Below are 13,916 nucleotides of genomic sequence, written 5' to 3'. Positions count from 1 at the left end.
CCTTACTGTGTGCAAGCTACCATTCTAGGTGCAAAGACACAAGAGTGAAAAACTGAAAAAAGTCTCTGACTTTGCCATGAAGATATTATCTCGATTTCACAGATGAAGATGCTGAAGCACAGGGATGTTAGCCACCTTCCCTGCAGCTGCAAAGTTATTAACCATTAGGTGTCAGAATAGGGAGTTTACCCAAGAGTCTGATTACACACTACAGTCTTAATATCTCTGCCAGGGAAAATATTGGTATTTTCAATTACTGTTATCATAGACATATATATAGATCGTCGGCAGCCGTCCGTCTCGAGAGACGATGGTGTAGCTTCTTAAGAGTCTATCTGCACTGCCGAGAATGGTTGTGCAGTCCGACTCAGGAGTGACACGGTATCTGTCTCCTCCCGTGTTGAATCGACATCTTGCGATGACGCTGGAGTGTCCTCTCCAGTGAAACTGAAGCTACAGAGCCTGGGCAGGGTGATATGGAGGGTCTGCTGTTGCCCATGCAGCAGACCCCCCATCTCTTCGCAGCTGAAGGGTCCAAGGGAAAGACGGAGTCAATACAGCTTGGCTTCAGGTGCGCCACAGGAGTTGCCGGTGTTGACTACAACGTCAAACCGCCTTAGGGACTCCAGCTCCGGATTTTCTGTCGGGGTTTACTCCCTTAGCCTTTCCCCTGAAGAGGTATGCCGCAAGGCAGCGGAGGTTTTTTGGGGTCAGAGTTTTCCTTCTCTGATGTGCCCTGACTGGAAGATCGAACCAGCGACACTTAGCTCGCAGGCCGACGCTCAATCCACTGAGCCAAACCAGCCAGGGGTTATATATAGATATAGATATAAATATATATAGATACATATTTGCACTTTATTTTCCTATAAAGTTGCCCAACAAATTCTATTTTTGGTTGTTCTTTTTTAAAATTATATTTTCATCAGAAAGAATAGTAACTGCTTTTAATTATCAATATAAAGGAAAATTATAATTTTAATAATAATAAATTATTAAATTAATGTATGATGTTTTCATTGAGCCAGTTCAAATATAGTTTTTATTCTATATATATTTGATATGTTAATATTAATAATATACTTATTTAATATTTAATAAATAAATCAATATTTAGAAAACTAAGGTGAAAATTATTAAGATAATTAGAATTTACTCTTTTCTTTTAACACATTCACATTGGTAAAAAACAATTCAGATGTGAACTTATTTAAAACCCTAAGCATATTATAACTATGTATTTTTAGCCTGAGAACTGTTTTTTAATTTATATTTTTGTATTTGAATATTAATTTTTACTATTTAAAAAATATGTTTTCTAATATTGCAAAAAGTTCTACGAGTTTCTCACTGGTAGTTTGTGTAATCCATTGTAATGATCATGTTATTATATCCATTTTCATGTTGAAATGATTTAAAGAGAAAATATTTTCAATAATTTTTAATGTATAAAAATTACATTTCCAAATATGATTTAACACTTTACACAATAACTAAAGATAACATAATACAGATATTAAAATTAATCTAATATCTTAGTAACTCATTCCTTAGATGTTATAATTTTTAAATAATTTATTTCTCTTTCTATGTTATCTAACTAGTCACCTGTCTTGAGAGTTTTTCTTTGCTCACTAGAAAAAGACTCAGTCCCTTCAGTGTGCATTTACTGCAAACACCTCTCCTGGTGTTTAATTGCACACTGATGGAGACAAATGTTCTATTTGCTATTTGCTTCACACCTAACCTTGTGTATGGGTGTGAGCAGCATGCTACTGTGATTTATGGAGCTTTCAAGCAGATGTCATTGCAGTGACAATTAATGTATGGTTTCTGCTGCTGTGTACAATAATTGCTCCTGGAAATTAGATATTATTCTTAATTTTCTACCCCATTTGTCAGATAAAGGTTTGTTGTCATAGCCACCATGACACAGCAAGTGACCTTACACACTATGCTAAACTCATGGGAATGAGGAAGGGCCATGGTTCCAACCAGCCACAAACTCTACTATGTGTAACAAGCTGCCAAAGATCCTTTACCAGACTGTTTCGAATCCTGTCACTTTGAAAACTGTGTTTTACTGAGTCATCTTTTCTGATATCTGATGAATGAAAGCAAAGTCACGTTTTTTAGATGTGTTTAGAAGACTCTGGAAACTAAAGAGCAACACAAACAAATGAACTAAATAGGCAAAGACTGGAATAGTAGTCAGTAGGGGGGAGGGGGGAGGGAGAGAAGGGGGATAAGTAAGGGAAGGGTCTAGTCAAGGAACGTGTATGAATGATTCATGGACATGGACAACGGGGAGGGATATGATTGTGGGAGAAGGGATGGGCTGGGATCGGGGAGCAATGGGGGGAAAATGGGACAACTGTAATTGAAAAACCAAAAAATAAAATTAAAAAAAAAGAAGAAGAAGAAGACTTTGTTGGAGTCAAACAGAAAATTGAAAATTTCAGAAGAATGTTTATATTTTTTAAAATACTATGCAGCAGAAGGAAATCCTGCTATAATGATATTTTAAGATGTCAAAGTAATCTAAATTTTTATTTTTTATTTTTTGCTCCTTTAGAATAATCTCTGTAGAATTACCAGATGATGCAAGACAGTTTGGAATTCAGTTCAGATGGTGGCAACCATATCATTCTTCCCAGGGAGAAGATATATGGGCTGTTGATGAGATTATCATGACATCTGTCCTTTTCAACAGCATTAGTCTTGACTTTACCAATCTTGTGGAGGTCACTCAGTCTCTGGGATTCTACCTTGGAAATGTTCAGCCATACTGTGGCCAGGACTGGACCTTGTGGTAAGGATTTCATCTTTGTTTTTCTGGTTGTTGTTACAGTTTACATTGAGCATTAGAACACAAGGAGGATCTTCCAGAGCATCAAGTACTTAGCCATTTGTTGACAAATATTTACTGCACATGAACCATTTGAAAAGTCATTATTATGTCTACAAGTATGCTATCTTGTAAAGGAGAATTAAAAAATACTGATATATTTACATAAATACTAAATTTTACCATATTTAATTAAGCTCGTTTTTATTTACTACTCTTACATATAAAAACTTTATTCAAAAAGTGTTAATAACTGAAGTGAGTAACATATTATCCCTTCATGGAGACCCTCCATGATCATAGTGAAATGTGAAATCGCTCTAATGCTATTTTAGTGAAATAATAATTAGTTCTCTTTTCTAATAATTACTTCTATTTTCATGCTGTTTTACATAAAGTACATGAAGTTTTTCCCTCCCTAATTTGTTCATGAGGATCTTTCTTTCTTTCTTTCTTTAATTTTTATTACATTTTATAGATTATATTGTCACAATAGTTCTATTTTTTCCCCTTTTACTTTCTGTTGAGTCATGGTCAAACCAATTTAATTTCTCCAGATGAATCTTGCTGAAAGCTATTCTTTTCTCCAGAGAGCATATCATAAGTGACCCATCAGTGATCTTATCATAATTAGAGATAAATTTTACACACCATTGCACAGAAAATTACCTTTGATGGGAATTGTGTGTGACAATCACATCTCACACACAGCAGGCTAAAAGTCTAGCATCAGAATGACAGATAATTGAATGGAAGTAAAGCTGATCACTTTTGCTGCAAGCACTGTCAAACTAGATATGATGAAATTTCTATACAACACAGTATGTTTTCTCTAGTTGGTAGCCTCAGATTGCTTGTTTTCATGGATAGCCTTCCTCAGTCCTGGAGCCTTCAAAGAAAATAAAGAGGTGAAGCAAATAATATACAAAGAGATAAACAAAATGAGGTTTGTTTTTTTTTTTGAATTTTGTGATTCTGAAACTTTGAATTGACCTGAATTAACAGTAATGAAATTGGTCATATACCATAAACTATATGCCCCAAGATTATGTAGTCATTTTTTCAGCACTTTTAATACAACAGTCATATCATGAATGCAAGTCCTATGTCATGTTTATTTTCAAAAAAATAGTTGACATCTGCTTGAATAAACACCAAAGTTGCTGAGCATTTTAATTTAACACTTGGGTTGAATGCATGGTGACAGCAATTTCATTTTCATGTCTATGCTTTGATCAAAACCCTAAAAATATATATCCTTTTACATAGTCTGATGAATATTCTTAACCCACCACTGCTTTAATTGGTGGAGATACATTTACTTTGTGAAAGTACAATCACAATAATTATAGAAAGCCATAAGAAAATATAAATAACTGTACAATCCCCATGGGTACCTTGAGCAACACAATAGTTTTTATTAACAACCACATGTGAGCAATCAGATTTGACTTTCTGAACTTCTCTGAAATGAAAAGGAATAGTCTAGGTTATGAAACAACAGAGAGTATACTCTGGCAGTGATAATGAGACTAGAGAAAGACATTAACTGCTTTAATAAGGACATGAAAAATGCTTGCTGCTTATTAAAATGAAACAACATGGAAGACTTCAAACTGTTCCCATTTTCTTAGCCAATGAATCAGAATAAAGTCCCTTTTAATGACACTGTTTTCTCTCTGCTGCTGTTAAGAAATACATTGTCCAAGTTCAATGAGAATTCACTTTAAGATTGTTTCTGATAAATACTTGCTACAATATTGAAATACAAATGATGGTATTGACCAACTATTTATTTTAACCTCCTAGTCCTAAAATAAGTTATTTTTAATGCAAAACCTATGGAGCATATTATCTTATTAAGTAAAAATTTTTCAAATATGTTAAATAAGTGGCCTGTGCCCTATAATGCTCTTGTTTTTCCCAAGAGAAATTTTGAAATGTATACATGTCTCTACAGCTATCTGGTGTTAAATTAATTATTGTTGGCTTTTCCCAGCTGTGAGTTCATTTGGTTCTCATTTTCTAACTCATGACTTTCCATGAGCATGGATTGTTGTTACTGAGCATATTCTCCAGGGAAAACTTGGGCAATTACTTTTTCATTAGAAGTACTACAGTCAATTTGCTGTAAATCACTTTACAATGTATCATCTTAGAGCACATTTTTCTATAGAGAAATGAATTGCTTTTAATTATTTATAGTACTTTTCTTTTATACATAGTACCTAGATAAAAAAATAACCTCTTTCTACTTATTGTTGTGAACATAGTCTTTAAAATTTCTTACATATATTTTAAGATCACTAAGGGAATAATTTAAATTGAGATTTATTAAAGATTATCTGACTAATACTACTGATGATAATATCAGGGAACATTTACATTCCTCTGTCCTATTTAATAAACTAGCTAGGTACAGAGGAGGGAAGGACATTATGTCATATTATATAGGGTTTTGATTTCAAAATGTATACAACTCTGAAGGGCTGTTTGTTACAGCATATTAGTATTTGCAGTTGGTTTTAGTAGCAGAGATGAAGAGTTTTCAGACAAGCAAAATCTAGATGAGTTCAGCACCACTAGACAGACTTTACAAGAAATGTCAAAGAAATTTTTTCCTGTTACTAATTAGGAACATATGAACATATAAATCCCATTGGTAAAAGTAAATTTTAGTTAAATTCAAAGTACTCTAATTTGTAGTGGGGATGGGTAAATCACTTAAAATGTAGTATGAAGGTTAAAAGACAAAAGTAATAAAAACAACTATAACTAAAATAATTTAATAGATGTGAATTACAATATCAAAATCATAAAATGTGGTGAGGGAACAAAAATGTAGCACTTTAGAATGCATTCAACTTAAGTTTTCAGTTTTAAATAGACTGTTATAACTATGAGATGTTTTATATAAGCCTCCTGGTAAGCACAAAGTAAAAACTTATAGTAGACAGAAAAATTATAAAGAGAAAGGAATCTAGACATACCACTACTATAGAAAATCATCAAATCACAAAAGGAATGAGCAAGAGAAGAAGAAAGGAACATAAGAATTACAAAACAGCCAGAAAACTTTAACAATATGGCAATAGTAAGTCCATACTTATAAAAAGTTACTTTAAATGTAAATGGACTGAATTTTCCAATTAAAAGACATAGATTGGCTGAATGGATTTTTTAAAAAGACCCAACTATATGCTGCCTATGATAGACACACTTCAGCTTTAAGAACACACACAGACTAAAAGTAAAGGTATGGAAAAAGACATTCCACTCAAATGCAAGCCAGAAGAAAGGAATAGGAGGGATAGCTATGCTTATATCAGACAGAATTTCAGACAAAGACTGAAAGAAGACACAGGGATCATTATATAATAATAAAGGGGTCAATCTGGCAAGAGGATATAACATTTATATGTATTTATGCACCCAACATAGGAGCATCAAAATATATAAAGCAAATATTAACAGACCTGGAGGGAGAAATAGATCATCCAGGGAAAATATTAATAAGGAAACATTGGACTTAAACAACATGTTAAACCAGATAAACTTAATAAGTATTATAGAACATTCCATCCAAAAACAGCAAAACATATTCTTCTCAAGTGCACATAGAACATTCTTCAGAATAGATCATATTTTAGGCCACAACACAAGTCTTAGTAAGTTTAAGAAGACTGAAATCATATCAAGCAACTTTTCCAACCATAATGGTATGAAACTAGAAATCATTAAAAGAAGAAAACTAGGAAATTTAAAAATATGTGGAGACTAAACAGCATGTTACTGAACAACCAATGGGTCAAAAAAAGCAAAAGAGAAATCAAAAGTATCTTCAGACAGGTAAAAATGGAACTACAATGTAACAGTGGAAATGCAACAAGTACATGGGATGGAGCCAAAGCAGTTCTAAGAGAGAAGTTCATAGTGGTAAATGCCTGTATTAAGAAACAAGAAAGATCTCAAACAACCTAGATTTACCCTTCAAGGAACTAGATAAAGAAGAACAAACTAAGCACAAAGTTGGTAGAAGGAAGGAAATAAAACCAGAACGGAAATAGGTGAAGTAAAGGCAGAAAATATAAAGATCAATGAAACCAAGAGCTGGTTTTATGAAAATATAAACAAAATAGACAAACTTTTAGCTAGACTTACTAAGAAAAAAAGAGGACACAAAGTCAGAAATGAAAGAGGAGATGTTGTAACTGATACCACAGAAATACAAAGGATCATGAGACTACTATGAATAATTATATGCCACTAAATGGATAACCTAGGGGAAGTAGACAAGTTCTTAGAGATATACAACCTATCAAAACTAAATCATGAAGAAATGGAAAAATCCAAATAGAGCAATTACTATTAAGGAAATTCTATCAGTAATCAAAAAAAAAAAAAAAAAAAAAAAAAAAAACCACCAGATGGCTTCACTAGTAAATTCTACCAACATTTACAAAATAATTACTATCAATTCTTCTCAAGCTCTTCCAAAGAAGAGAAGAGGAGATACTTCCAAATTCACATTACAAGGCCAGCATCACCCTGATAACAAAACCAGACAAGGACACCACGAGAAATGAGGATTAGAAGACAATATTCCTAATGAACATGGATGCAGAAATTCTCAACAAAATATTAGCAAACTGAATTCAACAATACATTAAAAGGATTATATACCACAATCAAGTGGGATTTATTCCAGGGATGTAAGAGTGTTTCAATATCTTCAAATTAATCAACATGAGGCACCATATTAACAAACTGAAGGAGAAGAATCATACAATTATATTTTCTCCCATTCCATATATTGAGAGAAAATTTATACAACTTACAATACTGGAGAGAACAAGTGTTGGCGAGGATATGGAGAAAGGGAATTTCTTGTGCACTGTTGGTGGAAATGTAAATTGGTGCAGCCACTATGGAAAAGTATATGGAAACTCCTGAAAAAAATTAAAATAGAACTACCATATGATCCAGCAGTTCTACTTCTGGGAAAATATCTGAAGAAAACAGAATCACTTATCTCAAAAAAGATATATGCACACACATGTTCATGACAGCCAAGACATGGAAATAACCTAAGTATTGATGGATGAACTGATAAAGAAACTGTTATATTTACACAATGTAAAAATTTTAAGCCATAAAAATAAAATCCTACCATTTGTGACAAAATGAACCTTGAAAAAAACTCATAGATACAGAGTTAGATTGGTGGTTGCCAGAGGTCAAGGGAGGGGGCAGGGGTAGTTTGAACAAAATAGGTGAAGGTGATCAAAGGCACAAACTTTTAATTATTAAAAGATGATTTAGGGGATGTAATGTACAGCATGATGACTATACTGTATTATGTATTTGAAAGTTCTAAGAAAGCTCTTAGAAATTCTCATCACAAGGAAAAAATTTAGTAATCGTGTAAAGTGCTGAATGTTAACTAACGTTATTGTGGTAGTCATTTTACAATATATACATGTTACTATTATGTTGTGCTCCTAAAAATGTACAATGGGATATAGCAATTATATCTCAGTAAATCTGGAAAAATAATTAGAGTAAAAATTAATGAGATGATATAAGAAAGCTATAGATTTTATTTATCTTGAATAATGCTTAAGGAAATACAGACTTAATTTCAAGAAGATTTAGAGATAAATGCAATGTAGAAATATTTAAAGGGCCTTCTAGGTACTTTCATGGGCATGAAAATAGAAAGCACACATTTCTTGTTATATCTGTTCTTTAAATTAAAATTATCTTTTTCTTTATATGAGTACTAATCATGTTAGGGTCATTTTTTAGTAAGAGAAATTTTCTAAAGGAAGCTGTGAAGTAGAGAGAAAGTAAAAGAGCAATGTGTAAGAAATGAAATTAGCGGTGAATGACAAAAGCCATGAGGAAAAAGGGTGACATGTGATGTGTAATGTTGTGATGGGAAGATTTTGGAAATCTGTTTTTCACACCAGCCCCATGTGGCATTGTCAGCTCCACAAATGTAAGAAAGTAGAGGTGTAAAGGGAGCACAGCTGCAGGGTGGGTGGCCCAAGTTAGAGGAAGTGGACAAATGAATATGTGTTCAGGATATTTAAAAAGTATATGTTCATATTTCATGAGGCAACTATAAGCATAGACAAGGAAAAGGAATTTGTATATTTTATAAGAAACAGGAGTCACCCAGGCTAAAAAAAAAAACTTAAAACCTGTTTATTTCATAGTATAAATTAAATACAGTTCACTTGCAATTAGAGATAAGAAATAGTACTTGACTCTATTAACAAATAAAGAAAACCAAAGCCCTGGCTGCTGTGGCTCAGTGGATTGAGTGTCAGCCTGCAACCCAAGTGTCGCTGGTTCGATTCCCAGTCAGGGCACATGACTAGGTTGCACGTCAGGTCCCCAGTTGGGGGAGCGAGTGAGAGGCAACCACACAGTGATGTTTCTCTCCTTCTCTTTCTCCCTTCCCCTCTCTCTGAAAATAAATACATAACTAAATAAATAAATAAACAAATAAATTTAAAAAAACAAAGAAAACCAATAATTTAGTGTTACTTAATAGTTATATAATAACACAGAAGAACTAAATGAGGAGTGGGAATGTGTTCTAAGAGAGAAAAGAGGATCTATAATCTAGGCACTTCTAGGTTATAAGAACCATGAGGAGTCAATAATAATGTGTAGTAATGAATAACACAAAAAGATTTCCTAGTTGCTCTGGGAAGCACCTTCAGAGCTCCTGCTTACACAGATCTAACATGCAAGTGGGAATTTTCAGGCCCAGGATGACCAAATACACATTTAACAAGGCCAAACATTTTTCATGAGGGTCTACCTTTCCTTCTACTACTTTTTGGTTAATTTTTAAAAAATAAGAATATGTGTTTGAAGATGTTAAGAGTCAAGAGTCTTTACAATATGCAAATCTTTATTGCTGTGGACTGGTCTTATGAAAATAGTCAAGGAGTTTGCCTGTTTGTAATATAACGAATATGTCATTGGTAAACATCAACAAGAAAGAGATTGGGTTAGTTCCCAGCTGAAATTTTAGACAACCCTGATCCCTTAGGTTCCAGAAAAACAAATTCCTGACTATCCCTTCATAAGATGAAACTATCTATGGAATAGAAATAATAGCCAAGTAAAATTAAACTTTAAGATTTTTCATCTATAACCTATAGAAATTTTGTTGTTTTCAATCATTTATAAGTAAGCCTAGACTATTCTTCAGATTATATTTTTACAACGACTGTTAAAAAGAACAGCAAGTCAACTTAAACTGCTGCTAAAGGAAGTCAGTTGGGGTGAACTGGCTCCCAAGAACCAGTTCAACTTCTGCTTCACAATAGGTGATCACTCTAGGAAGTTTAGTAGACAAAAAAATGTAACTATATTGCATGACAAACTGAGAAGTCACTTACTATTATTTTCAACAACTATGAAAAGAGTATTTTCAGTGCCCAGGCCTCTATAATATTGGAAATACAATTGAATATATCCCAAAATAGATTGATAAATGACTTTCTAAAATAAAGCCTATTTACTAGGCTTTTTCATCATGAGGATTTTATTACCTGAAATATTTTATTCATTGATAAACTAATTTATGCATTCAGCTGTTTATTCATTGCCCTATACGCAATATTTGTGCTGGAGGTGTAGCAGTTGGCATTAGATGAAGATAACAAAATCTTTTGTGGAGGTTACATTCTAGAGGGGAGTAACAACAGTAAACAAGTAATCAAATTCATGATAATATTTCAGATTTTGATAAGTGCTGTAAAGATAAGGGAATGGAGTGTTGGGTGGCAGAAGTTGAGAATGAGACTATTTTAGGTAAGATGTTCAGGGAAGCCCTCCTGGGAGGCATAAGAGTAAAGACCAGAATGGTGATAGACAGCTGTGTAAAAGTGTGCAATAGAAGTATTTCAGGCAGAGAGAACAGCAAGAACAAAGGCACTGAGGCAGGCAACAAACAAGGTTATGTTATCGCTATATACAGCAACATAAAGATTTTGGATTTTATTCTAAGTCTTATGAGACTCCAGTAGATAATTTGGAGCAGAGAAGTGATGCGATCACACTTACATTTCTTAAAGAATTGCAGCTGCTATGTAAAGAATAGATGGTAGAAGGTAATGGGAGATACAGTAGAAGGAGTTCAGCTCAGAGGCTAATAGTGCCACCTGCATGTGCTTGTAATGGTGCTAGGAACAGGATGATGGCAGTTGAGTAATGGACTACTTCAAGAGATATATTGGTGGACAGTCTTAGGATCTTCCAAATGAATAGATAAAATGGCTATGTTCCAAGACTAATATCCTGTTGATATTCAGATAGTTGACTTTTGAGTCATTTATTTCTCCAAAGTTAGATTTCCCTAAAAATATCCCTTTGGACTAAGTAGCTATGTAATATTTCAGAAGTAAGATAACATACAATTAAACAAATTAATAAGAGAAATTTACATTTGACTATTTAGAGCAGCGGTTCTCAACCTGTGGGTCGCAACCCCTTTGGGGGTCGAATGACCCTTTCACAGGGGCCACCTAAGACCATCAGAAAACACATATATAATTACATATTGTTTTTGTGATTAATCACTATGCTTTAGTTATGGTTGGGGGTTGTTGGGGGTCACCACAACATGAGGAACTTTATTAAAGGGTTGCGGCATAAGGAAGGTTGAGAACCACTGATTTAGAGTCATGGTATGTCTAACAGAGACAGTTACTTTCTATGGACAGTAGGCCACAAAATCTCCATGGTAGGCCCTCAGCCATCTGGCCCAGTCGGCCTCTCATGTCTCTTGCCTTTCATGCAGTCTATCCCAACCACATTGCTCTTTCTTTTTGCTACTCCAACAAGCCAAGCTCTTTCCTCTGTCAGTACCTTTACATTAGCTATGTTTCTTCCTGCAAAGTCCTTTTGGGCCCAGTGCCAAGGCCTATAAGCTTTCCAGGGGTCTAGAAAAATCCAAGGGCTAGAAAAATGAGTATTGTGTCCAAAAGAATGATAAGAAAATTATAAAAATAAAATTAAATGATAATTAGATATTTATAAAACATAACATACATCAGCTTCATTAATTGCTAAATTTAAATATTCACAAAATCTTATGTTATTGGAAGTAATTTTTTGAGTATGCTAGGGATCACAGTCAAATGTATATTATATGTATTACTAGAAGCCAAATAAAATTTAAGGCAAAATTAAAAGATCTACTTGAAAGTTTTTTGTGACAAAAAGTACATATTGAATGTGGGACGTGAGTGCATTTTAATATGTTTGCTATGATGTGTGAATGGAATTCCTAAAATTAAAAGTGATATCAGGTCCTATAAAAGTCTTTAAATGGCCCTGCTTGAGTACACGCCAAAAAACTGAACATGGCTGCACATAGTTGGAAGGATAAAGAAAAAGAGAATTTTGAAGATTCCTCAAGGATTTTCCTCTCTCATCTCACCTCTTCCCTCCATGCTAAACATTTTCAGTCAGGGCTATCAGGCCTAACTACATGGGCCAGTGTGTTCCTTTCTGAAAGGAAGTAAGGAGCAAGACAACAGGAGTATGTTGGAAAGGCAAGTTCTAATTATAAATAGTGTAAATGTAGATTGAGCAAGTTCATGTCAATCACAATTGATTCTAAAGTTGATATGGATGCAAAGTAAGAATAGCAAGAGTAAGGAGGTTATAGATAACCAAAGATATGAGATGAGCTGAGGTTTTTAACAGAAACAACTAAAGCTCCTCTGATTCTTCCCCTCCCAAGTAAAAGGGAAGTATTATTGGTGAAAAGGGTCCCTGACAACTTAATTTCTACATACACCCACAGGTTCCTGACAAGAGACTGGCAGGCACTACAAGAGTTGAAAGAAGTTATTTTCCCCTGGGTCCTTAGGCTCTGCACTCTCTGACAGTAGGTCCTCTCTCTGTCCTTCGGACTTGCTTTTTCCCTTTGTCTCTCTTTAGAGGTCACAGTCCTGACTGCTTTGTGCCAACTCCCCACTCAGATTTTTACCCAGTAGAGATTACCCTTTTTTAAAAAAGATACAGTTTACTCCATCCAGCTGCTGAACAGTTTCCTAAAATGCTGTTAGGTGGGCAAATGAAGATTCAACTGAAACTTGACAGAAATCTTTAAAATAACCACATCTTACCAACAAATTAGTATAAACTTAATAATTATTTTTATATGAAGTTATTGGAATTAGCTGCTGGCATCTAGACTTCAGGAGAATTGGGCTATTTCCACAGGAGACAAAGGCTGGTGACAGCTGCAGATGCACCTATGGACTCTTAAATGAAGGATGGAGGAGCCATGAGTCCGGTTCACCCACCTGCCCTGCAGTAGCGCCCCTTTAGGTGCAAGTAACCACTTGAGAAAGAGAAAACAGTGCTCACTTATGGTCATGGTCATTCTAACAGTCTGAATTTGTAACTTAGGTGACAGATTACACCAAATTCTGTCTCCCACATGTGAAGTTATCTGACCCATTAGAGAAAACTGCTAAGTGCCCAATTTTATGATGAGTTTTGTTTGCAAAGAGGCTGCTTTCTGTAAAAGCTGGATCAGCAGCAGCCAAGCAGCTCAACTTAGGATTTTTAATCACCTAAGAGTTTATCTAACTTAAAGACTCTAGTCCTGACTTGAAGAACTGTGTCTAAATTTCCAAACTGAGAAAATGGAAGTGAGAATGAGGAACCTAAAAATATAAACTGTGTACTTTAACAAGGAATGGTAAAGATAAGCAAAAGAAAGCAGGTACTAGAGACAGACATATAAAAGGAACCTAAAATAAATGTCAATTAGGACATGTATTTCAAAATACCTTCAACTGCCAACTCAACAAGGAATAGTCTAGCCACTTAGAAATCCATAAGGACTTTTTTTAAATGACGCATTGAATAAATTCATGACAAAATGTAGTAGCTGCAGAAATTCAAATTTGAATTTGTAGACTGGAGTGAGTAAAACAGTTTTAATAAGATTAATTTGGTATCTGGAAATTTCTTATACAGAGAATTAGTTCAGTTGAGATACTGGTTGAGACAATATAGTAAAAAT

The 13,916-nt window shown here is 34.2% G+C and overlaps 1 protein-coding gene across 3 annotated transcripts in view; it reads left to right on the top strand.

The window, feature by feature from the left end:
• Positions 1–13,916, top strand: part of RELN (reelin) — a 650,203-nt gene that overhangs the window by 479,931 nt on the left and 156,356 nt on the right. For all 3 annotated transcript variants that reach the window (XM_090287313.1, XM_090287314.1, XM_090287312.1), the window contains exon 20: positions 2,576–2,812. In XM_090287313.1, the coding sequence (XP_090143439.1) occupies positions 2,576–2,812 (237 nt within the window). The remainder of the gene's footprint in view (positions 1–2,575; positions 2,813–13,916) is intronic.

The sequence above is a fragment of the Furipterus horrens genome, unplaced genomic scaffold (genome assembly GCF_987537825.1).
Source record: "Furipterus horrens unplaced genomic scaffold, mFurHor1.1.pri manual_scaffold_9, whole genome shotgun sequence".
Classification (NCBI taxonomy): domain Eukaryota; kingdom Metazoa; phylum Chordata; class Mammalia; order Chiroptera; family Furipteridae; genus Furipterus; species Furipterus horrens.
The sequence above is the reverse complement of the archived record's forward strand: the minus strand, read 5'-3'. Positions and strand labels throughout refer to the sequence as shown.